General features: G+C 51.2%; 1 protein-coding gene across 1 annotated transcript in view; it reads right to left on the bottom strand.

Moving 5' to 3' along the window:
• LOC140392867 (alpha-2-macroglobulin-like) overlaps positions 1-27,769 on the bottom strand; it is a 525,178-nt gene that overhangs the window by 452,801 nt on the left and 44,608 nt on the right. The window contains exon 8 of the mRNA XM_072478610.1: positions 24,429-24,528. Coding sequence (XP_072334711.1) covers positions 24,429-24,528 — 100 coding nt within the window. The remainder of the gene's footprint in view (positions 1-24,428; positions 24,529-27,769) is intronic.

Raw genomic sequence — 27,769 nt, 5'->3', positions numbered from 1 at the left:
CACTCCTTCAATTCTGACTCTCTCACAGAGCAGCACTCCCTCCGTACTGACCGGCTAACAGTATGCATTCCCTCAGTACTGTACTTCCTACAGTGCACCACTCTCTCAGTCCTTACCCTGTGTAGCGCACAATGACTTACACAAGTCGAGAAGTGATGAAGTCTATCGAGGCTTTATTAAGCAAGACTTGTTCCCCAGCAGCTCAGTTACAGAATGCGGCTGCGGGGAGAACTCGAGCTCTTATACTCCGCCTTCAGGGCGGAGCCAGAAGTCGGCAGATCCAACCAGGACCCGGGAACGGTCAGCCAATGGCCTCTCGGCTTCACAGGTACCATATTACCCCTAATATATACCACCACATTCACCCCTTGTTAAAAAAGAACCCGGCGGGGTGGTGGTTCGCATGGTGGTAGGGGTCTACAAGGCTGGTCCTGGAACAAATTTCAAACCGTGGCTATGCATTTCTAGCCCAACATTTAGCTATGTACAAGTTTGTCAGAATTATTTACAACAAGGAAAAAAATTACAACAAAATTCTTGCTTTCTCGGTGTCACGCAGATTCCACGAGTCGAGCGGGCGGTCTGGTCTTCCTCGTCGATCGCCTCAGCCCCGGTGGTGGTGGTGCAGGTGCTGGCTCGGGCACTGTCGTCTCCAGGAGCGTTGCGCTGTTTGTTCCTGTTTTACTCCTGGGCGGGCACGGGAGGAGGACCGAAGCCCCCGGGAAGGGGGCGGTCGTGGGGTGCGCCGGTGGCAGGGAGGGGGTGATCGATGTTGGGGGTGTGTGTGTGTTGCCGGCGGGCGCCAGGTCACGCAGGGAGACCGTGTCCTGTCGACCGTCGGGGTACGCCTCATAGGCATACTGCGGGTTCGCGTGGAGAAGGTGAACCCTCTCGCCCAACGGGTCCGATTTGTGCGCCCGCACATGTTTCTGGAGCAAGATGGGTCCTGGGGCTGCCAGCCAGGTCGGCAGCGACGTTCCGGAGGAGGACTTCCTAGGGAAGATAAGGAGGCGCTCGTGGGGCATTTGGTTAGTGGTGGTACACAGCAGCGACCGGATGGAGTGGAGAGCATCCGGGAGGACTTCCTGCCCCCGGGAAACTGGGAGATTTCTGGACCGTAGGGCCAGTAGGACGGTCTTCCAGACCATTCCGTTCTCCCTCTCTACCTGCCCGTTCCCCCGGGGGTTGTAGCTGGTCGTCCTGCTCGAGGCAATGCCCTTGCTGAGCAGGAACTGACGCAGCTCGTCACTCATGAAGGAGGACCCCCTGTCGCTATGGATGTACGCGGGGAAACCGAACAGTGTAAAGGTGGTGCCCAGGACTTTAATGACCGTGGCCGCTGTCATGTCGGGGCAGGGAATGGCGAAGGGGAAACGGGAGTACTCGTCCACCACGTTCAGGAAGTATGCGTTGCGGTCGGTGGAGGGGAGGGGGCCTTTGAAATCCAAACTGAGGCGTTCAAAGGGGCGGGAAGCCTTAATCAGGTGCGCTCTACCTGGCCTGAAAAAGTGCGGTTTGCACTCTGCGCAGATGTGGCAGTTCTTGGTGACTGTACGGACCTCCTCAACAGAGTAGGGGAGGTTGCGGGACTTTACAAAATGGTAGAATCGAGTGACCCCCGGGTGGCAGAGGTCCTCGTGGAGGGCTTGGAGGCGGTCTATTTGTGCGTTGGCACATGTGCCGCGGGATAGGGCATCGGACAGCTCATTCAGCTTTCCGGGACGATACAAGATCTCATAGTCATAGGTGGAGAGCTCGATCCTCCACCTCAAGATCTTGTCATTCTTAATTTTGCCCTGCTGTGCATTATCGAACATAAAGGCTACCGACCGTTGGTCAGTGAGGAGAGTGAATCTCCTGCCGGCCAGGTAATGCCTCCAATGTCGCACAGCTTCCACTATGGCTTGGGCTTCCTTTTCCACTGAGGAGTGGTGGATTTCTGTGGTGTGGAGGGTCCGGGAAAAAAGGCCACGGGTCTGCCCGCTTGGTTAAGAGTGGCCGCCAGAGCTACATCAGATGCGTCGCTCTCGACCTGGAAGAGGAGGGACTCGTCGATGGTGCGCATCGTGGCCTTTGCGATGTCCGCTTTGATGCGGCTGAAGGCCTGGCGGGCCTCTGTTGACAGGGGGAAGGTAGTGGACTGTATTAACGGGCGGGCCTTGTCTGAGTACTGGGGGACCCACTGGGCGTAATACGAAAAGAAGCCCAGGCAGCGTTTCAGGGCTTTGGGGCAGTGGGGAAGGGGGAATTCCATAAGGGGGCGCATGCGTTCGGGGTCGGGGCCTATCACTCCATTGCGCACTACGTGTCCCAGGATGGCCAAACGGTTTGTGCTAAAAACGCATTTTTCCTCGTTATATGTGAGGTTCAGGGCGTTAGCGGTCTGGAGGAACATTTGGGGGTTGGCGTCGTGGTCCTGCTGATCGTGGCCGCAGATGGTTACGTTGTTGAAATACGGGAACATGGCCTGCAACCCGTGCTGGTCAACCATTCGGTCCATCTCCCGTTGGAAGACCGAGACCCCGTTCGTGATGCCAAATGGGACCCTTAGGAAATGATATAGCCGCCCGTCTGCCTCGAAGGCTGTGTACTTGCGGTCACCTGGGCGGATGGGGAGCTGGTGGTATGCTGACTTGAGGTCCACGGTGGTAAAGACCTTGTACTGTGCAATCCGATTGACCATGTCGGATATGCGGGGCAGAGGGTACGCATCTAGCTGCGTGTACCTGTTGATGGTCTGACTATAGTCTACGACCATCCTTTGCTTCTCCCGGTCTTCACGACTACCACCTGGGCTCTCCAGGGACTATTGCTGGCCTGGATTATGCCTTCCTTCAGCAACCGCTGGACTTCAGACCGGATAAACATCCGGTCCTGGGCGCTGTACCGTCTGCTCCTCGTGGCGACGGGTTTGCAATCCGAGGTGAGGTTTGCAAACAAGGACGGCGGTTCAAACTTGAGAGTTGCGAGGCCGCAGATAGTGAGTGGGGGTATTGGGCCGCCGAATTGGAATGTTAGGCTCTGGAGGTTACACTGGAAATCTAATCCCAGTAATGTGGGCACGCAGAGTTGGGGAAGGATGTAGAGCCTATAGTTCTTAAACTCCCTCCCTTGCACCGTTAGATTCGCGATGCAGAACCCTTTGATCTCTACTGAGTGGGATCCTGCAGCTAGGGAAATCTTTTGCGTGCTTGGATGGATGGACAGAAAACAGCGTCTTACCGTATCTGGGTGAATAAAACTTTCCGTGCTCCCGGAGTCGATCAAGCATGGCGTCTCGTATCCGTTGACCAGCACCGTTGTTGTCGTCGTTTGGAGCGTCCGGGGCCGCGATTGATCCAGAGTCACCAAAGCCAGTCGTGCCATTAGTGGCGCGGCGTTTTCTTCGGCCCCCATGGAGCCGTCTATGCTGGGGCCTTTGTTGTCAACTAAGATGGAGGCGTCCATGGATCGCACGCGGTCCGGGGTGGACAAAATGGCCGCCTCCATGAATCGCACGTGGCTGGGGGATCACAAGATGGCAGTGCCCATCCTCCCCTCGTGGTGTCCGGGACCCACAATGGCGGCGCCCGCGGGTCGCACATGGAACGCTGGGGGTATTGGGGGGGGGTTCACGATCTGTTGCCTCGTTCTTCTCCGGGGATTGCGGTGACCCCCCGGGACCGGCACACTGCTGCGTAATGGCTCTTTTTGCCGCAGCTTTTACAAGTAGCTGCGCGGGCCGGGCAGCGCTGCCGGGGGTGTTTCGCCTGCCCGCAAAAGTAGCAGCGGGCCCCCCCGGGATGGTCTGGCGCTCTAACCGCACAAGCTTGCGGGGGGGGTGTAGGTTGCCGGGGAGTCCGTCGCAACGGGGGTCCATGGAGCCCAAGGGGCTGCCGCGTGGTCGGGGCCGTAGGCGCGGGCGTTTTGGGAGGCCACATCAAGGGAGGCAGCAAGGGCCCGTGCCTCTGAGAGTCCTAGCGACTCTCTTTCTAAAAGTCTCTGACGAATTTGGGGAGAGTTCATACCTGCCACAAATGCGTCTCGAATTAGCAGGTCCGTGTGCTCGATCGCGCTCACCGGTGGACAGTTGCAGTTTCGTCCCAAAATCAGCAGCGCGCCGTAGAAGTCGTTGAGCTATTCTCCAGGAATTTGCCGTCTTGTCGCGAGTTGGTGGCGTGCGTAGACCTGGTTTACGGGCCGAATGTAGATGCCCTTCAGCAACGCGAGCGCCGTCAGAATCCTCCGCGTCTTCGATAAGCGAGTAAATCTCCGGGCTTACCCTCGAATGCAGGACCTGCATTTTCTGCTCTTCCGTGATCCGGCCGGGGGCCGTTCGAAGGTAGCCTTTGAAGCATGCTAGCCAGTGTTTGAACACGGCCGCCGAGTTTGCTGCATGGGGGCTGATCCGCAGGCACTCCGGGGCGATCCGGAGCTCCATAGTCTTTTAAGCTTGCTTAATAAATTGTAGCGCACAATGACTTACACAAGTCAAGAAGTGATGAAGTCTATCGAGGCTTTATTAAGCAAGACTTGTTCCCCAGCAGCTCAGTTACAGAATGCGGCTGCGGGGAGAACTCGAGCTCTTATACTCTGCCTTCAGGGCGGAGCCAGAAGTCATCAGATCCAACCAGGACCCGGGACCTGTCAGCCAATAGCCTCTCGGCTTCACAAGTACCATATTACCCCTAATACATACCACCACACCCTGCAACAGTGTGACTCTCCCTGAGTACTTACCCTGTGACAGTGCAGCACTCCCTCAGTACTGATCGTCTGACAGCGCAGCAATCCCACAAAATCGGCCCTCTGACAGTGTGTTTCTCTCAGCACTGTGCATCTGACAGCGCGGCGCTCAGTCAGTACTAACCATCTGACAGAGCAGCACTTTGTGAGTACTGACCCTCTGACAGAGTAGCAGTCTCTCAGCACTGACCCTCCGATATTGTGGCACTCCCTCAGTACAGACCTTCTGCAAGTGCAGCACTCCCTCAATACTTATCCCCTGACAGTGCGGCACTGCCTCAGTACTGACCCTCTGACAGTGTGGCATTCCCTCAGTTCTGAGCCTCTGACAGTGCAGCAATCCCTCTAAACTGACCCTCTGACAGTGTGGCTTTCTCAGTACTGTCCCTCTAATAGTGTGGCGCTCTGCCAGTGCTAACCCTTGTGACATTATGTATAATGTTCAGAATACAAAGGGTTAATGTCATATCATAATTAACCACTAGAGGAGCTAGATGCAGAACTGTATAAAGCACTAACTCACAGGTTTCTGGGAGAAGGCTGGAGAGGAGCAGTGAGAGAGTATAGAGTACAGTTACAGGTAGAGTTTAGAGACCAGTGTTACTCGATTGTAGATTACTAAATTATTGTTTGCTATAGGAGTGAGTGGTCGAGCTTTCATAAGTAGTGTAAATAAAGGTTTGCTTTGTACATGAACTTAGCTTCTGTGGTCTTTGTGAACACTACAACATCCACGCTGATAACAAAATCACAATGAACACCACATTGATTGTGTTCCTAACAGTAAGCAGTGAGTTTAGCTTCTAAGAAGAAAAGAAGAACAATCACGCTGCTACACAGATCTCGTAGACTGCACCAAACTATTGATCGTAAGACGGAATGTCTGAAAAAGCAGATCACTTCAGGACAACCAGTAAACTAAGTCTAAACTGGAAACATTTCAAACAACAATTCGAAGTTTTTTCTATCTGCCTCCGCGGTGAATCAGCTCCTTATCATCGAAAAATCGTGCTCCTCCTCAATTTGGCTGGACCGCAGGCATTTGAAAGATTGAATTCCTTTGAATTTGCACACAGTGATGATAAGAAAAAATTTGAACGGGTCATGGACAATTTTGATGTTCATTGCAAAGCCCAGGTGAATGAAACATACAATGCTATATGTTCAGAAAAAGGCTGTAGCTAAAAGGAGAATCAATAGATTTGTTTCTAACTGATTTAAGACTGAAAGCTCAATCCAGTAATGTTTCCTCCGTTGCGGATTCGATGCTGGGGGATCAAATAGTGTTTGGTATATATGAAGAACAATTGCGAGAAAGGTTTCCAAGAAGGCCAATTTTGCTGTTAGAAGAAGCCATAAATCTTTGCAAAGCCAGTGAACAAGCCACAAAAGAACATGCGGAGTTCAGGGCTAAATAAAAAGGCCGACGCATTAACTCTGTGGCGCAGTTCAGAAGACATCATACCACTGATGGTGGCCATTTTGAAAGTGACATCACCAGCGTGATGACGTGCACATACTGTGGCCACGCCCATTATAGAAAAAATTGTCATGTGAAAGAATAAAAATGCTCATGATGCAGCATGTTCACTCATTTTGCCTCACAATGCCGTTTTACTTCAGCGATACCGGCAAATAACTCTAAAATATCATTCCATAGATACAAAAAGGTAAAGAGTATACAAAATGAAGGACATGAAGAAAAAATGTTAACTTCAAACAATGATTCCTCTAAGTTTACTCTGCAGGATAACTTCATGGTAGAAGTGATAACCAGAGTTAATGCACTGGACACTGATGATAGAACAGTATTTCACCCCTCCAATTTAATTAAAGATTGGACTGAAACACTTAACATTAATGGGTCTGATGTTCCATTCAAGCTTGATATGGGTGCACATACAAATTTAATCACAGAGGTAGATCTAAAACAATTGAACAAGGTTCCAAGAATTAAAAAAATCAAACTGTAGGTTGACAGACTACAACAGGAACGTAATAGTGACCAAAGGTTCCTGCTGCCTCACAGTACAGAATAATGACATCTCTATGCCATTGGAATTTGAAATTGTGGATGATACGAAGTCATCACTAATTGGGGTAGATGCATGCATAGAATTGAATTTGGTACTAAGAATGCACACAGCCAGACATTTAAAATGGCTCACTCAGTGATAGAATTGAGGAAATATTGAGCAACTTCAAGGATGTCTTTAGTGGAATAGGCACCTTACCATTCACATACAGCATTATACTCAAAACTGAGGCTAAGCCAGTGATACATGCGCCCAGAAGAGTGCCAGCGCCATTAAGAGACCGTCTCAAGGACGAGCTAGGTAGAATGCAACAATCACTATCATAACGAAGGAGACTGAGCCGACATACCAGGTAAACTCTATGGTACTTAAGAGTATGTATCGATCCGAAAGATTTAAATAATAACTTAAGAAGAAAACAATGTCCCACACTTAAAAGAGAAGAAATAACAGCAGAAATGGCGCATTCCAAGTATTTCACGAAATTGGACGCTTCCAAGGGATTCTGGTAACTATGTCTGGTTAGTAGAAGCAGAAAATTGTGTACCTTTAATACTCCCTTTGGCCGATATTGTTTGAACCAATTAACTTTCAGCATAATATCAGCTTCAGAGATCTTCCACCGTGCGATGAAGACTATAATTAGAGGAATACGAGGTGTTTGTGTGTATGTAGATGATGTGATAATATGGTTCAACACTCCAGAAGAACACTGTGAAAGGCTAATGAAAGTCCTAACAGGAGTTCATTCCTATGGTTTAAAGCTGAACAGAGAAAAGTGCCAATTTGGCATCCAGAAACTAAAGTTTCTTGGAGATGGCATGTCAAAAGGTGTCCAATCAGATCAAACTAAGATTCATGCCATTGGTCAGAAGCCAATACCGATGGATAAGAAGGCAAATCTATGGATACTGGGTGTAGTTAATTTTATGGGCAAGTTTATTCCCAATCTGTCCAGCAGAACAACAGCTTTAAGAAATCTGATTAAAACGGTTGAATTTCTTTTCTTTTAATATAAATTTAGAGTACCCAATTCATTTTTTCCAATTAAGGGGCAATTTAGCGTGGTCAATCCACCTACCTTGCACATCTTTGGGATGTGGGGGTGAAACCCACGCAAACACGGGGAGAATGTGCAAACACTACACGGACAGTGACCCAGAGCCGGGATCGAACCTGGGACCGCGGCGCCGTGAGACTGCAGTGCTACCACTGCGCCACCGTGCTGCCCAAAGGTTGAATTTCTGAGGACACCTCAGCATGCAGCTGAATGGCAAGACATGAAATCGTCATGAACGACAGCTCTGGTCTAAGCATTTTTTGATTCCACAAAGGAAATAAAAATATCAACGGATGCCAGTCAGAATGGCATTGGAGCAGTTTTGTTACAGAAAGCTGAAAATAATCTATGGAAACCAGCTGCGTATGCATCACATGCTATGACTCCGACGGAGCAGAGATATGCACAGATACAAGATATATAAAGAATTCCGAGGTCTGTAATTAGGCATAAGCAAGTTCCATTACTATGTGTACGGCCTACCACACTTCATTGTGGAAACAGATCATCGTCCTCTGGTCAACATAATAAAGAAAGATCGCAATGGCATGATGCCAAAACTTCAGCATATGATGATAAAACTGCGTAGATACGACTTTACGTTAGTCTATACTCCAGGCAAAGAAATAGTTGTAGCAGATGCATTGTCAAGAGCTACGAGTTACATTGCTAAGGCATCGGAAGTAATACTCAGTATGGAAGTACATGCCACATTTGTCACAGACATTTACCTGTGTCTGATGCAAAGCTAAGTTTAATACGGGATGAAACTGATACTTCTACAGGTCATCAAAAAGCTAAGAGAAGGATGGCCTAATGGCAGTTGCACCAGTTTTCAAAGTATCAAGGATGACGTGTTATAAATGGATTCCTGTTGATACGAGACAGAATTGTAATACCGCCCTGCCTACGAAGAAGTATTTGGGAAAAGATACATGAAGGGCATTAAGGGATAGAGAAATGTAAAAGACGTGCCAGGCAGTCGGTATATTGGCTGGGCATCAAGAGATGTTGACAACTACGTGCAAGATTGTAGTGTCTGTCAAACACATCAACCATCCCAGTGTAAAGAAACCTTTGTAGCAAGTGAGATAGTCACAAACCCATGGTCAAAGATTGGGATGAACCTGTTCTATTTCAGAGGGAATGATTATTTAAAAATCATTGATTACTATTCCAATTATCCTGAAGTCATAATGTTGTCTGATTCGACTGCTCACTCAGTTATAAGAGCGGCGAAGTCTGTTTTTGCTCGACACGGCATACCTTTAAAAATCGTGGCAAATGGACCCTGTTTCAGTAGTTCGGAATGGTTGTCATTTGCAGAAAGATACAACTTCCAACAGGTCACCTCGAGTCCATTAGATCGCCAATCCAATGGGGAAGGAGTCGGAATAGTAAAACAACTGTTGAAAAAGGCATTTGATGATAAAAAGGATTTTTCACTCGAGCTACAGAGCTACTCCATTGTCATCAGATTTGTCGCTTGCCCGGATACTCATGGGAAGAAAGATTCGTACGACATTGCCTGCCATAACAATTCCAAACATGGATGACTCGTTAATACATGACAAAATAAAGCAACAGCAATGCAAACAAAAAGCATACTATGACAGGCATGCCAAACAATTACCGCCACTGAAAGAAGGAGATGTCGTCAAGATACGAAATCCAAATGGTGGTTGGTCAGTCATTGCAAAAGGTGTTAACTTAGGTTGCACCACGATCGTATGTGGTCAAACCTGCTGCTGGACTGATGTTTCATGGCAATCGACGAGCATTGTTAAAAGTAAAGAATTTGCTGCAGTTTCCAGAGCCAACTATGACAAACCCATCGAATTGACATATTGAATAGACATAAGGAACAGACAAGAGACAAGAAAACTACCTAATCGACTAAACCTGTAAAACACTGAGGACTGCAACTCTGGAATTGCAATTATGACATGTAATATAACAGGATGCATGAACTGTATGAACGCGTTCTTGATAACGTAGGTAAAAAAATGTTAGAAAGTATTTCAAACATTTATTTCAAAGAAAGGGGGATGTGACATTATGTGAAATGTTCAGAATACAAAGGTTTAATGTCATGTCATAATTAACCACTAGATGGAGCTAGATGCAGAACTATATAAAGCATTCATTCACAGGCTTCTGGGAGAAGGCTGGAGAGGAGAAGTGGGAGAGTGTCGAATACAGTTACAGATAGAGTTTGGAGACTAGTGTTAGTAGAGCGTAAATTGTAGATGACTAGATTATTGTTCACTGTAGGAGTAAGTGAACGAGCTTTAAGAAGTAATGTTGTGGTCTTTGTGAACACTACAACATCCATCCTGATAACAGAATCACATTGAGCACCAGAAGCCTCTGAGTGTGCCGCACTCCCTGAGTACTGAAGCTCAGATAGTGCAGCACTCCCTCAATGCTGATCCTCTGACAGCGCATCAGTCCCTCAATGCTGAACCTCTGACAGCTGAAAGAAGACAGAGGGTAGTGGTTGATGGGAAATGTTCAGAATGGAGTACAGTCACAAGTGGAGTACCACAAGGATCTGTTCTGGGGCCGTTGCTGTTTGTCATTTTTATCAATGACCTAGAGGAAGGCGCAGAAGGGTGGGTGAGTAAATTTGCAGACGATACTAAAGTCGGTGGTGTTGTCGATAGTGTGGAAGGATGTAGCAGGTTACAGAGGGATATAGATAAGCTGCAGAGCTGGACTGAGAGGTGGCAAATGGAGTTTAATGTAGAGAAGTGTGAGGTGATTCACTTTGGAAGGAATAACAGGAATGCGGAATATTTGGCTAATGGTAAAGTTCTTGAAAGTGTGGATGAGCAGAGGGATCTAGGTGTCCATGTACATAGATCCCTGAAAGTTGCCACACAGGTTGATAGGGTTGTGAAGAAGGCCTATGGAGTGTTGGCCTTTATTGGTAGAGGGATTGAGTTCCGGAGTCGGGAGGTCATGTTGCAGCTGTACAGAACTCTGGTACGGCCGCATTTGGAGTATTGCGTACAGTTCTGGTCACCGCATTATAGGAAGGACGTGGAGGCTTTGGAGCGGGTGCAGAGGAGATTTACCAGGATGTTGCCTGGTATGGAGGGAAAATCTTATGAGGAAAGGCTGATGGACTTGAGGTTGTTTTCGTTGGAGAGAAGAAGGTTAAGAGGAGACTTAATAGAGGCATACAAAATGATCAGGGGGTTGGATAGGGTGGACAGTGAGAGCCTTCTCCCGCGGATGGATATGGCTGGCACGAGGGGACATAACTTTAAACTGAGGGGTAATAGATATAGGACAGAGGTCAGAGGTAGGTTCTTTACGCAAAGAGTAGTGAGGCCGTGGAATGCCCTACCTGCTACAGTAGTGAACTCGCCAACATTGAGGGCATTTAAAAGTTTATTGGATAAACATATGGATGATAATGGCATAGTGTAGGTTAGATGGCTTTTGTTTCGGTGCAACATCGTGGGCCGAAGGGCCTGTACTGCGCTGTATTGTTCTATGTTCTATAGAGCGGCATCACCTCAAAACTGGCCGTCCAACAGTCCGGCTCTCTCACAGTACTGACCCTCTGATAGTGCGGCACTCCCTCAGTACTGACCCTCTGACAGTGCAGCACTCCCTCAGTACTGACCCTCTGACAGTGCAGCACTCGCTCAGTACTGACCCTCTAGGAGTGCAGCATTCCTTCAGTACAGATCATCTGACAGTGCGGTACTCCCTCAGTACTGACGCGCCGACAGTGCGGCACTCCCTCAGTACTGACCCTCTGACAGTGTGGGGCTCCCGGATTACTGGCCCTCTGACAGTGCGGCACTCCCTCAGTACTGATCCTCTGACAATGCAGCACTCCCTCAGTACTGACCCTTTAACAGTGCAGCACTCCATCAGTACTGACCCTCCGACAGTGCACCACTACCTCAGTACCGACCCTCCCACAGTGGTACACTTCTTCTGTACCCCCCTCTAACGGTGCAACACTCCCTCAGTACTGACGCTCCGTAGTGCAGCTTCCCTCAGTACTGACCCTCTGACAGTGCAGCTCTGCCGCAATACTGACCCTCTGACAGTGAGGCACTCCCTCAGTACCGACCCTCTGACAGTGCAGCACTCCCTCAGTACTGACTCTCTGGCAGTGCAACTCTGCCTCAATACTGACCCTCTGACAGTGAGGCACTCCCTCAGTACGGACCATCTGACGCTGCAGCATTCCCGCCACATCAACTCACTGAAAATGAGGCACTGACCATCTGACAGTGCAGTACTCCCTCAGTACTGACTCTCTGGCAGTGCAGCTCTGCCTTCCTGAGGAAGGAGCTGTGCTCTGAAAGCTAGTGATGCGAAACAAACTGATGTGTTGGTATTCTGGATCACAAACAGGTCACCAACACTGGAAGTGGTGCAACTCTATTTTATTATAAGGTTAACGATATTAACATACTTGAACTGTGGGTAAATGCAATACCAGCTTTAACTGTTGACCCTTGCCTAGTCCTAACCAGGTGATGCACTCAGCACATGGTGAATGTCTGTGTTGCAGGCTGTGAGCTCTGTGCTCCGAGCTGGCTGCTACTAGAATGAGCGGGAACTCTCCTGTCCCCTGTCTTTATAGTGCGTGTGCTCTCACTGGTGATTGGCTGCGGTGTTGTGTATGCTGATTGGTCCCATTGCATGTCCATCAGTGTGTGTGTGTGCCTGCACCATAATATACTGGTGTATATTATGACATCCCCCCTTTTATATAAAGAACATGTGCCTGTGTGACAATAAATATTGTGTAGTGAATGTACCTGACTATGAGTGTGCGTGTTATTTACATGACTATGTACATGAGGCTAATCTATTTACACGGGAAGGTGCAGGGTGCCGAGAAATAGGGTGTCACACCAACAACGAAATGAACATTATATACAAACTACTGGAACGATGAACCAGGATAACAGAACAGATCAAAGAGTCCAACATTGTAAAACTCATAAGTCAAGTCTCTGAGGTGGGCGACGAATTCTGGTTGACCGTCTCAAGGGTGGGTCAGGAGCCACCGGCTGAGGAACGGGCTGGGCCACGGCAGAGTGAGGAGGATGCAGAGCATTCGGAACCTCCACATAGTCCAGGTTAGGGACAACAGGAGGGTGTGGCACCGGTGGAGGATCACGTTGCGAGCAGGGAACGAGACAAAGGGCACGCCGATTGCGGCGGCGAATGGAACCATCTGGCAGACGAACCAGGAACGAGCGGGGAGTCACCTGCCGAAGAACTACAGCAGTTGCAGACCAGCCACCCTCCGGAAGATGGATGCGGACGTTGTCATCCGGCGCTAGAGCAGGGAAATCAGTCGCCCGAGCGTCATGCGCCGCCTTGTGTTGTGCGCGAGACTGTTGCATCCGCTGAAGGGCCGGAATGTGGTCGAGGTCTGGGATGTGAATGGACGGCACCGTGGTCCTGAGGGTGCGACCCATAAGCAGCTGGGCTGGCGAGTGGGGGCGAACGATAGGCCAGCAAGGCGAGGTAGAAGTCGGATCCTGCATCGGCAGCCTTGCAGAGGAGCTGTTTGATGACGTGGACGCCCTTTTCCGCTTTGCCATTGGATTGGGGGTGCAGGGGACTGGATGTCACATGCACAAAGTTGTACCTGCTGGCAACGTTGGACCATTCCTGGCTCGCAAAGCAGGGGCCATTGTCCGACATCACAGTGAGTGGGATGCCGTGACGAGCAAAGGTCTCCTTGCAGGCATGGTTGACCGCCGATGATGTGATGTTGTGCAGGCGTACGACCTCCGGGTAGTTCGAAAAATAGTCTACAATCAGAACATAGTCCCTGCCGAGCGCATGGAACAGGTCAACGCCTACCTTAGACCAAGAGGATGTGACCAACTCATGGGGCTGTAGGGTCTCACGTGGTTGGGCTGGCTGGAACTGCTGACAGGTGGGGCAGTTGAGCACTGTGTTGGCGATGTCCTCATTGATGCCGGGCCAGTACACAGCCTCTTGGGCCCTCCGTCGGCACTTCTCCACGCCAAGATGGCCCTCGTGTAGCTGTTCCAAAACGAGCTGGCACATGCTGTGCGGTATCACGGTGCGGTCCAGCTTCAGAAGGACACCATCGACTACTGCCAGATCGTCTCTGATATTGTAGAACTGCGGGCATTGGCCCTTGAGCCACCCGTCTGTCATGTGGCGCATGACACGTTGTAGTAGAGGGTCAGCCGCAGTCTCGCGGCAAATGTGGATAAGGCGTTCATCCGTGGCCGGCAGATTGGAGGCCATGAAGGCCACATGGGCATCAACCTGGCAGACGAACCCCTCTGGGTCGCACGGGGTGTTGACTGCCCTGGACAGAGCATCGGCTATGATCAGGTCCTTGCCCGGGGTGTATAGGAGCTGAAAATCGTACCGCCGGAGTTTAAGCAGAATGTGCTGGAGGCGAGGGGGGTCATATCATTCAGGTCTTTTTGTGTAATGTTGACCAGCGGGCGATGGTCAGTCTCGACAGTGAATTGGGGGAGGCCGTACACATAATCATGAAATTTGTCGACCCCAGTCAACAAGCCCAGGCACTCCTTTTCGATCTGTGAGTAGCGCTGTTCCGTGGGGGTCATGGCACATGATGCATATGCAACGGGGGTCCATGATGAGGCCTCATCGCGTTGCAGGAGCACCGCCCCAATGCCAGATTGGCTGGCATCAGTTGAAATTTTTGTTTCCTTCGTGGGATCAAAAAATGCCATGGTAAGCTTGGTCTTAAGCTCCTCCCATTCGCGCACATGGGCGGGAAGCCATTGGAAGTCTATTGTCGTCCTGACCAGGTTCCGGAGAGCTGTGGTATGGGAGGCGAGGTTGGGGATGAACTTCCCCAGGAAGTTGACAATGCCCAAAAATCTGAGGACCTCCTTCTTATCCGCTGGCTTCTGCATGGCCGAGATGGCTGCCACCTTGTCCGCATCCGGCCGCACACCCAACCGGGAGATGTGGTCCCCTAGGAACTTCAGTTCCGTCTGGCCGAAGGAACATTTGGCTCTGTTGAGGCGAAGGCCTTGGTCCCATATTCGTTTGAAAACGCGCTGGAGGCGACTGATATGCTCCTGCGGGGTGGTGGATCAAATGATGATATCGTCAACAGAGACGTGCACACCCTCAATGCCCTCCATCATTTGCTCCATGTTCCGGTGGAATACTTCTGATGCCGATATAATCCCAAACGGCATCCTGTTGTAGCAGTATCTGCCAAACGGGGTATTAAAGGTACACAGCTTTCAGTCTAGTTGAATTTGCCAGAATCCTTTCGAGGCGTCAAGTTTGGTGAAGAGCTTGGCCCGAGCCATCTCGCACGTGATCTCCTCGCGCTTGGGGATAGGGTAATGCTCCCTCATTATGTTGCGATTCAGACCTTTGGGTCAATGCAGATCCGGAGCTCGCCGGAAGGCTTCTTTATGCACACCATGGAACTGACCCAGTCGGTTGGTTCCGTCACTCTGGAGAGCACTCCTTGGTCCTGGAGGTCCTGCTGCTGCTGCTTGAGGCGGTCCTTGAGGGGTGCTGGGACTCTGCGAGGTGCATGAACCACAGGCGTGGCGTCTTGTTTGAGCAGGATTTTGTAAGTGTATGGAAGCGTGCCCATGCCACCGAAAACGTCGCGGTGCTGGTCGATGATGGCATTGGGTTGCACCTTGAAGTCCGCATCCTGGAAGGCAGACGTGTTCTCGGGAGAGAGAGAGTGTACTCGTTGAACGGGGTTTAGGAGTTTGCACGCCTGTGCGCCTAGCAGAGAGTCCTTCGAGGAGCCCACGATCTCGAAGGGAAGGATGGCTTTTCGCGAGTTGTGCGTCACTTCAAGTTGGAATAACGTTGCCATTGTAGTCCACTAGTTGGCAGGTCGACGGAAGAATGGTTGGTTTAACCCCAAGGGTCTGAAAGCTGACCACGCTAGAAGATTAGCAGAAGCACCAGTGTCCAGGCGGTACCGTATCTGGGATCAGTGGACCGTCAGGGTGGCACACCACTCGTCATCTGGATCAATGCTGTGCACCGACAGCGGCTGGTGGTTTTGATTCGGGGACAGCCTGTCCTTTGTTATAACAGCGACTCGAAAAGGCTCCCTCGTGTCCTCGGTGTCACTGATCTGCGGGAGGTCGGAATCGGACTCGGTGAACGTGGGTTGAATTGCCCGAACGTTTCTGCGAGGCTGGCTGACGCGATGCGAATTGGCAGGCTGAGCTGCTCGACAGCAGGCAGCATAGTGGCCAAGCCTGCCACATTGTAGGCATTGTCGCGATTTTGCAGGACATTGCCGCTTTAAATGGGCGGAGCCACAGTTGCCGCACGTCGTAACGTCAGTACGCTCGTTGCACCACCGCGCATGCGCGGTGCGGTCCTGCGTGGTGCGTGCACGTTCCTCCACGTCACCGTCCCCTCGTTTGGCACGTACAAGCGCGGGAGGCCGCGAAAAACGCGCGAAATGGCCACCCTCATCCAGGCTGCAGCCTTGAAGGTGTTAAATTGTTTGGACCCGTTCCGCATCGTGGGGTCCTTGCCGCGCCGTTTCAGCCGTCTGTATGTGGGAGTACCGGCTGGTGGCATTTTCATGCAGGACACAGGTCTCGATGGCAGTCGCTAGTGTGAGTTGCTTAATTTTGAGGAGCTGCTGACGCAGGGGGTCCGACAGAACACCAAATACGATCTGGTCGTGTATCATGGAGTCGGAGGTGGGCCCGTAGCCGCAGGACTGCGCAAGGATGCGGAAGTGTATTAAAAAGGATTGGAAAGGCTCGTCCTTACCCTGCAAGCGCTGCTGGAACAGGTATCTTTCGAAGCTTTCATTGACATCTATGCTGAAGTGGGTATCGAATTTGAGGAGAACCGTCTTGTACTTTGTCTTGTCCCCGTCGTCTGCGAATGTGCGGAGTTAAAGATGTGGATGGCGTGTTGCCCGGCCGTGGAAAGGAGCAGAGCAATCTTCCTGGTGTCCGAGGTGCCCGCCCTGTCTGTGGCTTCGAGGAAGAGCTGGAAGCGCTGTTTAAAAATCTTCCAATTGACCCCGAGATTGCCGGCGATGCGGAGCGGCGGCGGGTTGATGTTCTCCATACTTCAGGATGCCGGAATGCTGATTAGTTGCAGGTGGGTCTCAGAAGTGCTAGTATGCAACCACTCCTTGTACCATGATGTGTTGGGTGTTCTGGATCACAAACAGGTCACCAACACTGGGAGTGGTGCAACTCTATTTTATTATAAGGTTAACTATATTAACATACTTGAACTGTGGGTAAATGCAATACCAGCTTTAACTGTTGACCCTTGCCTCGTCCTAACCAGGTGATGCACTCAGCACATGGTGAATGTCTGTGATGCAGGCTGTGAGCTCTGTACTCCGAGCTGGCTGCTACTAGAATGAGCGGGAACTCTCCTGTCCCCTGTCTTTATCGTGCATGTGCTCTCACTGGTGATTGGCTGCGGTGTTGTGTATGCTGATTGGTCCCACTGCATGTTCATCAGTGTGTGTGTGTGTCTGCACCATGATATACTGGTGTATATTATGACACAAACCTGTTGGACTTTAACCTGGTGTTGTGAGACTTCTTACGAAGAATCCTTTGACAGTGCAGCTCTCCCTCAGTACTGAATTTCTGACAGGGCAGCACTCATTCAATACTCACCCTCTGACAGTGCAGCACTGCCTCAGTACGGATCCTGACAGAGCAGCACTCCCACAGTACTGACCCTGTGAAAGCTGAGAGTTCTGCAATCCTCAGTACCGACCCTCCGAGGGTTCAGCATTCCCTCAGTGCTGACCATCTGACAGTGCTGTCCCCGCTCAGTACTCACTCTCTGACAGTGTAGCACTCTCTCTTTGTACCGACCCTCTGACAGTGCAGCATTCCCTTAGTACTGACTCTCTGACAGTGCAGCACTCCCTCAGTACTGGCCTTCTGACAGTGCAGCACTCCCTCAGTACTGGCCTTCTGACAGTGCAGCACTCCTTAGTACTAACTCACTGGCAGTGCAGAATTCCTTCACTACTGACCCTCCGACAAAGTGGCACTCCCTCAGTACTGACCCTCTGACAATGCAGGACTCCCTCAGTACTGACCCTCTGACTGTTCAACACCCCATCGGTACTGACCCTCCGACGGTGCAGCACTCCATCAGTACTGACTCTCCGACGGTGAAGCATTCCCTCAGTACTGATCCTCTCACAGTGCATCACTCCCTCTGGACTGACCCTCTCGAAGTGATGCACTCCCTCAAAAATTATCCTCTGACAGTGCAGCATTCCCTCTTGACTGACACGCTGGGTATGCGCAGTCCATCAGTAATGGCCCTCCGACAGTGCAGCATTCACTGTGACCTAACCCTCTGAGTGAACAGCACTCCCTCACTACTAATCATATAACTGAGCAGCAATCCCACATACTGACCCTGTGAGAGTACTGCACTCCCTCAGTACTGACCCTCTGACAGTGCAGCATGTCCCCAGTACTGGCCCCCTGATGGGGAGGATCTCCCTCAGTACAGACCCTCTGACAGATCGGCACTCCCTCAGTATTGAACATCTAACAGTGCAGCACTCCTTCAGTACTGACACTGACAGTGCAGCACCCCTCAGAATTGATCATTTGACAGAGCAGCACTGCCCCAGTTCTGACCCTGTGAGAGTGCAGCACTCCCACAGTACTAACCCTCTGACAGTGCTGTACTCCCTCAGTACTAACCTTCTGGCAGTGCAGCATTGTCTCAGTACTGACCCTCTGAATATGCAGCATTTCTTCAGTACTCACCCTCTGACAGTACTCCATTCCCTCAGTACTGACCCTCTGACAGTGCAGCACTCCCTCAGTACTGACCCTCTGTCTGTGCAGCACCCCTTCAGTACTGACCCTCTGACAGCACAGCAAGTTATCAGTACTGACCCTCTGACAGTGCGGCAGTCCCTCAATACTAGCCCTCTGACAGTGTAGTACTCCCTCAGTACTGACTCTCCGACAGTGCAGAGTTCCCTCAGTACTGACCCTCTGACAGTGCGGCACTCCCTCAGTACTGACCCTCTGTCTGTGCAGCACCCCTTCAGTACTGACCCTCTGACAGCACAGCAAGTTATCAGTGCTGACCCTCTGACAGTGCTGCAGTCCCTCAATACTAGCCCTCTGACAGTGTAGTACTCCCTCAGTACTGGCTCTCTGACAGTGCGGCACTCCTGCAGTATCGACCATCTGACATTGAGGCTGTGACAGTACGGCACTCACTCAGTATTGACCAACTGACAGTTAGCACTCCCACTATACTGACCCTCTGAGAGTACTGCATTCCCTCAGCACTTGCCCACTGACAGCACTGAAAGTGCAGCTCTCCCACTGTACCAACCCTCTGACAGCGCAGCACTCGCTCAATACTGACCCTCTGACAGTGCAGCACTCCCTCAGTACTGACCCTCCGACAGTGCAGCACTCCCTCAGTACTGATCCTCTGACAGTGCAGCACTCCCTCAATACTATCCATCTGAGAGTGCGGCGCTAGCTCAGTACTGACCTTCAGGCAGTGCAGCCCTCGCTTATTATTGAACCTCTAGCAGAGTAGCAATCCCTCAACACTGACCCTCTGACCTTGTGGTACTCTCTCAGAACTGACCCTCTGACAGTGCAGCATTCCCTCATGACTGACACGCTGGGTGTGCGCAGTCCCTCAGTAATAGCCCTCAGACAGTGCAGCATTCACTGTGACCTGACCCTCTGAGTGAGCAGCACTCCCTCATTACTAATCGTATAACTGAGCAGCAATCCCACATACTGACCCTGTGAGAGTGCTGTACTCCCTCAGTACTGTCCCTCTGACAGTGCAGCATGTCCTCAGTACTGGCCCCCTGATGGGGAGGGACTCCCTCAGTATCGACCCTCTGACAGTTCGGCACTCCCTCAGTACTGAACATCTCACAGTGCAGCACTCCTGCAGTACTGAACCTCTGAATATGCAGCATTTCTTCAGTACTCACCCTCTGACAGTACTCCATTCCCTCAGTACTGACTCTCTGGCAGTGCAGCAGTCCCTCAATACTAGCCCTGTTACAGTGTAGTATTCCCTCAGTACTGACTCTCCGACAGTGCAGTGTTCCCTCAGTATTGACCCTCTGACAGTGCGGCACTCCCTCAGTACTGACCCTCTGACAGTGCAGCACTCCCTCAGTGCAGACTCTCTGACAGTGCAGCACTCCCTCAGTGCTGACCCTCTGACAGTGCGGCACTCCCTCAGTATTGACCCTCTGACTGTGCAGCACTCCCTCAGTACTGACCCTCTGACTGTGCAGCACCCCTTCAGTACTGACCCTCTGACAGCACAGCAAGTTATCAGTACTGACTCTGACAGTGCGGCACTCCCTCAGTACTGACCCTCTGACAGTGCAGCACTCCCGCAGTATCGACCATCTGACATTGAGGCTGTGACAGTACGGCATTCACTCAGTATTGACCAACTGACAGTTAGCACTCCCACTGTACTGACCCTCTGAGAGTACTACATTCCCTCAGCACTTGCCCACTGACAGCACTGAAAGTGCAGCTCTCCCACTGTACCAACCCTCTGATAGTGCGGCACTCCTTTGGTACTGATCCTCTGACAGCGCAGCACTCCCTGAGTACTGGCCCTCTGACAGTGCAGCACTCCTTCAGTACTGACCCTCTGACAGTGCAGCACTCCCTCAGTACTCACCCTCTGACAGCGCAGCACTCCCTGAGTAATGACCCTTTGACAGTGCGGCACTCCTTCAGTACTGGCCCTCTGACAGTGCAGCACTCCCTTAGTACTGACCCTCTGACAGCACAGCAAGTTATCAGTACTGACCCTCTGACAGTGCGGCAGTCCCTCAATACTAGCCCTCTGACAGTGTAGTACTCCCTCAGTACTGACTCTCCGACAGTGCAGAGTTCCCTCAGTACTGACCCTCTGACAGTGCGGCACTCCCTCAGTACTGACCCTCTGTCTGTGCAGCACCCCTTCAGTACTGACCCTCTGACAGCACAGCAAGTTATCAGTGCTGACCCTCTGACAGTGCTGCAGTCCCTCAATACTAGCCCTCTGACAGTGTAGTACTCCCTCAGTACTGGCTCTCTGACAGTGCGGCACTCCTGCAGTATCGACCATCTGACATTGAGGCTGTGACAGTACGGCACTCACTCAGTATTGACCAACTGACAGTTAGCACTCCCACTATACTGACCCTCTGAGAGTACTGCATTCCCTCAGCACTTGCCCACTGACAGCACTGAAAGTGCAGCTCTCCCACTGTACCAACCCTCTGACAGCGCAGCACTCGCTCAATACTGACCCTCTGACAGTGCAGCACTCCCTCAGTACTGACCCTCCGACAGTGCAGCACTCCCTCAGTACTGATCCTCTGACAGTGCAGCACTCCCTCAATACTATCCATCTGAGAGTGCGGCGCTAGCTCAGTACTGACCTTCAGGCAGTGCAGCCCTCGCTTATTATTGAACCTCTAGCAGAGTAGCAATCCCTCAACACTGACCCTCTGACCTTGTGGTACTCTCTCAGAACTGACCCTCTGACAGTGCAGCATTCCCTCATGACTGACACGCTGGGTGTGCGCAGTCCCTCAGTAATAGCCCTCAGACAGTGCAGCATTCACTGTGACCTGACCCTCTGAGTGAGCAGCACTCCCTCATTACTAATCGTATAACTGAGCAGCAATCCCACATACTGACCCTGTGAGAGTGCTGTACTCCCTCAGTACTGTCCCTCTGACAGTGCAGCATGTCCTCAGTACTGGCCCCCTGATGGGGAGGGACTCCCTCAGTATCGACCCTCTGACAGTTCGGCACTCCCTCAGTACTGAACATCTCACAGTGCAGCACTCCTGCAGTACTGAACCTCTGAATATGCAGCATTTCTTCAGTACTCACCCTCTGACAGTACTCCATTCCCTCAGTACTGACTCTCTGGCAGTGCAGCAGTCCCTCAATACTAGCCCTGTTACAGTGTAGTATTCCCTCAGTACTGACTCTCCGACAGTGCAGTGTTCCCTCAGTATTGACCCTCTGACAGTGCGGCACTCCCTCAGTACTGACCCTCTGACTGTGCAGCACTTCCTCAGTACAGACTCTCTGACAGTGCAGCACTCCCTCAGTGCAGACTCTCTGACAGTGCAGCACTCCCTCAGTGCTGACCCTCTGACAGTGCGGCACTCCCTCAGTATTGACCCTCTGACTGTGCAGCACTCCCTCAGTACTGACCCTCTGACTGTGCAGCACCCCTTCAGTACTGACCCTCTGACAGCACAGCAAGTTATCAGTACTGACTCTGACAGTGCGGCACTCCCTCAGTACTGACCCTCTGACAGTGCAGCACTCCCGCAGTATCGACCATCTGACATTGAGGCTGTGACAGTACGGCATTCACTCAGTATTGACCAACTGACAGTTAGCACTCCCACTGTACTGACCCTCTGAGAGTACTACATTCCCTCAGCACTTGCCCACTGACAGCACTGAAAGTGCAGCTCTCCCACTGTACCAACCCTCTGATAGTGCGGCACTCCTTTGGTACTGATCCTCTGACAGCGCAGCACTCCCTGAGTACTGGCCCTCTGACAGTGCAGCACTCCTTCAGTACTGACCCTCTGACAGTGCAGCACTCCCTCAGTACTCACCCTCTGACAGCGCAGCACTCCCTGAGTACTGACCCTTTGACAGTGCGGCACTCCTTCAGTACTGGCCCTCTGACAGTGCAGCACTCCTTCAGTACTGACCCTCTGACAGTGCAGCACTCCCTCAGTACTCACCCTCTGACAGCGCAGCACTCCCTGAGTACTGACCCTTTGACAGTGCGGCATCCTTCAGTACTGACCCTCTGACAGTGCGGCACTCCCTCAGTACTGGCCCTCTGACAGTGCAGCACTCCTTCAGTACTGACCCTCTGACAGTGCAGCACTCCCTCAGTACTCACCCTCTGACAGCGCAGCACTCCCTGAGTACTGACCCTCTGACAGTGCAGCACTCCTTCAGTACTGATCCTCTGACAGCGCAGCACTCCCTGAGTACTGACCCTTTGACAGTGCGGCACTCCCTCAGTACTGATCCTCTGACAGTGCAGCACTCCCTCAGTACTGACCCTCTGACAGTGCAGCACTCCCTCAGTACTGACCCTCTGACAGTGCAGCCTTTCCTCTGGACTGATCCCCTGACTTTGCGCACTCTCTCAATACTGACCCTCCGAAAGTTTGGCACTCCTTCATTACTGACCATCTGACAGTACACCACTATCTCCGTACTGACCCTGCGACAGTGCAGCATTTGTTGTGGACTGACCCTCTGACAGTGGATCATCCCTCAGTACGGATGCTCTGACAGTGCGGCGCACCCTCATTACTGATCGTCTGACAGAGCAGCACTCCCCCAGTACTAACTCTCTGACAGTGCAGCACTTCCCCAGTACTGCCCCCACTGACAGTGCGGCGCTCCCTCAGAACTGACCCTTTGACAGTGCAGCATTCTCTCATTGCTGACAGTACAGACTCTCCCAAATTGCAGCGCTCCCTCAGTATTGACCCTCCGACAGCGCGGCATTTCCTCAGTACTGACCATCGGCAGTGCAGCCCTGCTCAGTACTGACCTTCTGACAGTGCAGCACTCCCTCTCTATTGACCCTCTGTCACTGCAAACTCCCTCAGTACTATCCATCTGAGAGTGCGGCGCTAGCTCAGTACTGACCTTCAGGCAGTGCAGCCCTCGCTTATTATTGAACCTCTGGCAGAGCAGCAATCCCTCAACACTGACCCTCTGACCTTGTGGTACTCTCTCAGAATTGACCCTATGACAGTGTAGCATTCCCTCAGTACTGACCCTGTGATAATGGGAAGCAGTATCATTGTTCTATTGTGAGTGTTTGTCATGTGAGAGTCCCTTTAAGAAAAGTATGTTTTATCAAATGGCAGCAGTGATGTCATTGTGTGGGTGGAGCTGGAATGTGATTCTGCTTTTCACTTTTGTTTTGAGCTGGAAATTTTTTGGCTCTGTGTTTTAGTTTTGCTTTCAGTTGGAGTGCTGCATTCAAACCAAGCAGATGTATACTGGTCTCTCTCTGTATGTTAAACAAGGTGTTTATATCACTTGATAATTTAAAAATTATGTCTGTTCTCTGTAGAGAATTCAAACCTACTGTCTTTGTAAAATGTTGTTTTGGCTCATGAATGTTGTTAGGAAAGTTACTAAGGGTTACCTATAGAGTACTGTATCCTTTTTGGGGGGTTATCAGTGTTGGTAGTTGGTAAGATTTTTACTGTGGGTTTATAAAATGTTAACTGGATTCATAGAATAAACATTGTTTTGTTTTTAAAATACTTTAGTTCTCTGTTGCATCACACCTGTAAAATGGGCCCTTGTGCTCCCCATAACTAAAATCTATTAAATGTTGTGGGTCAGGTGAACTCCATGTTATACTTTGGTGTTCTCTAAACCCTGGCCTATAACACGTTGAAGTGCTAAGAAACTCTGCGCTCTATTGGTCAAAATCAAGATTGATATTTGGGGGCCATTAATGAAACATGGGTCAAATAATAAAACTTTGAGAGGGAGATAAGGATTGGAATCTTTCTGTGCAGTACTCACCCCAGGCACCAGATTATGAATATACGCAGGCCCAACATATTTTCTTTTGAATATAATCCTTCCAACTACCGATCCACTCAATGGATGTCCATAGCTATACCTGTAAAATTACATGTCCCTTGTTAGATACAGAGCAAAGCTTCCTCTCTACAGTCCCCATCAAACACTCCCAGGACAGGTACAACATGGGGTTTGATACAAAGTAAAGCTCCCTCTACACATCAAACACTCCCAGGAAAAGTACAGCATTGGGTTAGATGGAGAGGAAAATGCCTTCTACATTGTCCCAACCAAACATTCCCAGGACAGGAACAGCAAGGGGTTAGATCAGAGTAAATCTTCCTCTGCACTGTCCCCATCAAACACACCCAGGAAAGGTACAGCACAGGGTTATATAGAGAGAAAATCTCCCTTTACACTGTCCCTGTCAGACACTCCCTGGACAGGTACAGCATGGGGTTAGATACAGAGTAAAACTCCAGGACAGGTACAGCACGGAATTAGATACATATTAAAGCTCCCTCTACACTGTCCCCATCAAACACTCCCAGGACAGGTACAGCACAGAGTTAGATACAGAGTAAAGCTCCCTCTACACTGTCCCAGTCAAACACTCCCAGGACAGGTACAGCACGGGGTTAGATACAGAGTAAAGCTCCCTCTACACTGTCCCCATCAAACACTCCCAGGACAGGTACAGCACAGGGTTAGATACAGAGTAAAGCTCCCTCTACATTGTCCCCATCAAACAGTCCCAGGACAGGTACAGCACGGGGTTAGATACATATTTACAGAATTTACAGAATTTACAGTGCAGAAAGAGGCCATTCGGCCCATCGAGTCTGCACCGGCTCTCGGAAGGAGCACCCTACCCAAGGTCAACACCTCCACCCTATCCCCATAACCCAGTAACCCCACCCAACACTAAGGGCAATTTTGGTCACTAAGGGCAATTTATCATGGCCAATCCACCTAACCTGCACATCTTTGGACTGTGGGAGGAAACCGGAGCACCCGGAGGAAACCCACGCACACACTGGGAGGATGTGCAGACATGTGACCAAGCCGGAATCGAACCTGGGACCCTGGAGCTGTGAAGCAATTGTGCTATCCAGAAAGCTACCTTGCTGCCGTAAAGCTCCCTCTACACTGTCCCTATCAAACACTCCCAGGACAGGTACAGCACGGGGTTGATACAGAGTAAAGCTCTCTCTGCACTGTCCCCATCAAACACTCCCAGGACAGGTACAGCACGGGGTTAGATACAGAGTAAAGCTCTCTCTACACTGTCCCCATCAAACACGCCCAGGACAGGTACAGCACAGGGTTAGATACTGTGGGTGTGATTTAATGGCCACGTTGCGATTGAGCGAGAGCTGTTTGATGGGGATGGTGTAGACACCCGCCCTCTTGTAGCAGGAATGTTCCTGGTGCTGGGAACCAGCCCCTGGGTGTTCGGATGTTGGCAGCTGCGTCAGTGATGTTGAATTGCGTCGGGCGCCGAATGGTTTGCGATCTAACCAGCCCTCTCCCGTTGACGAGATCAGAATCCCGCTACGGCATGGCGAGGTACTAATAATCCCCACCTAAAGCCAATCTCCATACAATTAACGGGAGTGACCCCCTATCTAAAGGCCTCTCTTGATCTAACCGTCTCCCCAACAACTGGTCAAGCAGGCGCCAATTAATACTCCTGTTTAAAAATGTGAAGCTGGCAGAATGGCTGCTGCGGGGACCCGAGGAGGTAGGTCGCCATCTACGATCCCGGGCAACAAGCCTCCGAGCTGCCACAATGCTCAGGGTGTGCGTTGGGGAGTCCCAGGAGGGACAGCCTCGGTTGAGGTGGGCCGCCATCGGTGGGAGGTTCGGCACTGGGATGGTGGGTGCCTCAGCGCCCGCAGGTCCACCATGCCACCCCCTGGATTGTGTACACCCATTACGGGGGCAACCCCAGCCCCTGCCTGCCTTTCATAACGACCACCCAGTGACCATGGAGAACTCTGGTCATGCGGCTGAAAGCTATTGTTGGTTGTTTTCTGTTTGATGCCTGGAGGCTGTGCGTTTGTTAGCCGCAGCCCCTTTTGTCTGAGGTGGGAGTTTGGAAAGGGATGTTCATTCGCTCTTCACCACGTCCTGCAGCTGGGAACTGCAAGCTAGGGAAGGGAGCAAGAGTTGGCTCAGATGCTGGTAACTTCACTATGCTGTTGCCTGTTTCCTGTTTGGAGGCCGTGTGTTTGTCAGCCGCAGCCCCTTTTGCCTATTGCAGTCGTCCGGAATGGGATGCTCTCCCTCTATTCTGCCATGCTCTGCGCGGTGTGACTTTCCGGCTGGTCTGCTGCCAGGAGCAGCAGGAGGGGGAGGGAGCAACGGGTTGATTTGGATGCTGGTACCTTCTTCACACTGTTGTTTGGTACTTGTTTAATCTATATTTGGGTTATTTTTGTGTAATTACACTTAAGGTTTTGCATCTGTACTGATGCTTTGTTATGCATGGGTGCCTGTGTGCATAGTATGGTCCCGTTTCCTTGTACTTTTATGGTTATTGTGATATGTGAACTGTTATTCAACTAAAATATACCCAAGTGGATTCCCGTGGGTGGGCGGGCCATGTAGCATGTGGGGGTTATTGCCTAGCATTCCAATCAGATTGTGATGCCTGGACACTGTGCGAGACAACATCACAGACGCAGCTGCCAACATCCGAACACCCAGGGGCTGGTTCCCAACACCAGGAACATCCCTGCTGCAAGAGGGTGGGTGTCTACACTGTGGAGGAGACCAGCGGCTGGTCCAAGTAACGTTACGTGCGGGTGTCTGTGGTACAGGGTATGGTGGCCAGGGGCCCCTCCTGCGGCCTGGGGTGCGTGGGCAGGGCATGTTCGATGGCAGGGGATATTGCGAGGGGGCGTGGAGGGAGTAATGAGGGGACTGGAGGGTCCATGGGTGGAAGACACCGCTGGTTGTCAGTCTCACATCCTCTCCAATTCCTTACAGATATTATAAAAGATGAATGATATCTTGGACCCCGCAGAGGCTGCCCTCGTGGTGCCGCTGGAGCCAGGAGGCCAGACGCTGAGGGAGGCGGTGGCCGCAGCGTCAACAAAGGCTCGCGGTGGTGCCCCATGTGCAGGGCCCACCCCATGCCTTGAGAGCCGGCCGCCCATCACGCCAGGGAGGGACCCAGAGGGGGAGCCAGTGACGGCCCAAGGTGTACAGGCGTCATTGGTCTTTCAAACAGATGACGGGCAGCTTGTGCCGCAGGTGTCTCTGCCTCAACGGTGCAGTACCTGTGCCATGGCCTCGCGGACCTGGCACCACGTGGAGGAGGAGATTACCCACTC

The sequence above is a fragment of the Scyliorhinus torazame genome, chromosome 16, assembly GCF_047496885.1.
Source record: "Scyliorhinus torazame isolate Kashiwa2021f chromosome 16, sScyTor2.1, whole genome shotgun sequence".
NCBI lineage: Eukaryota > Metazoa > Chordata > Chondrichthyes > Carcharhiniformes > Scyliorhinidae > Scyliorhinus > Scyliorhinus torazame.
Note: the sequence above shows the minus strand (reverse complement) of the source record. Positions and strands in the feature narration are given on the sequence as shown.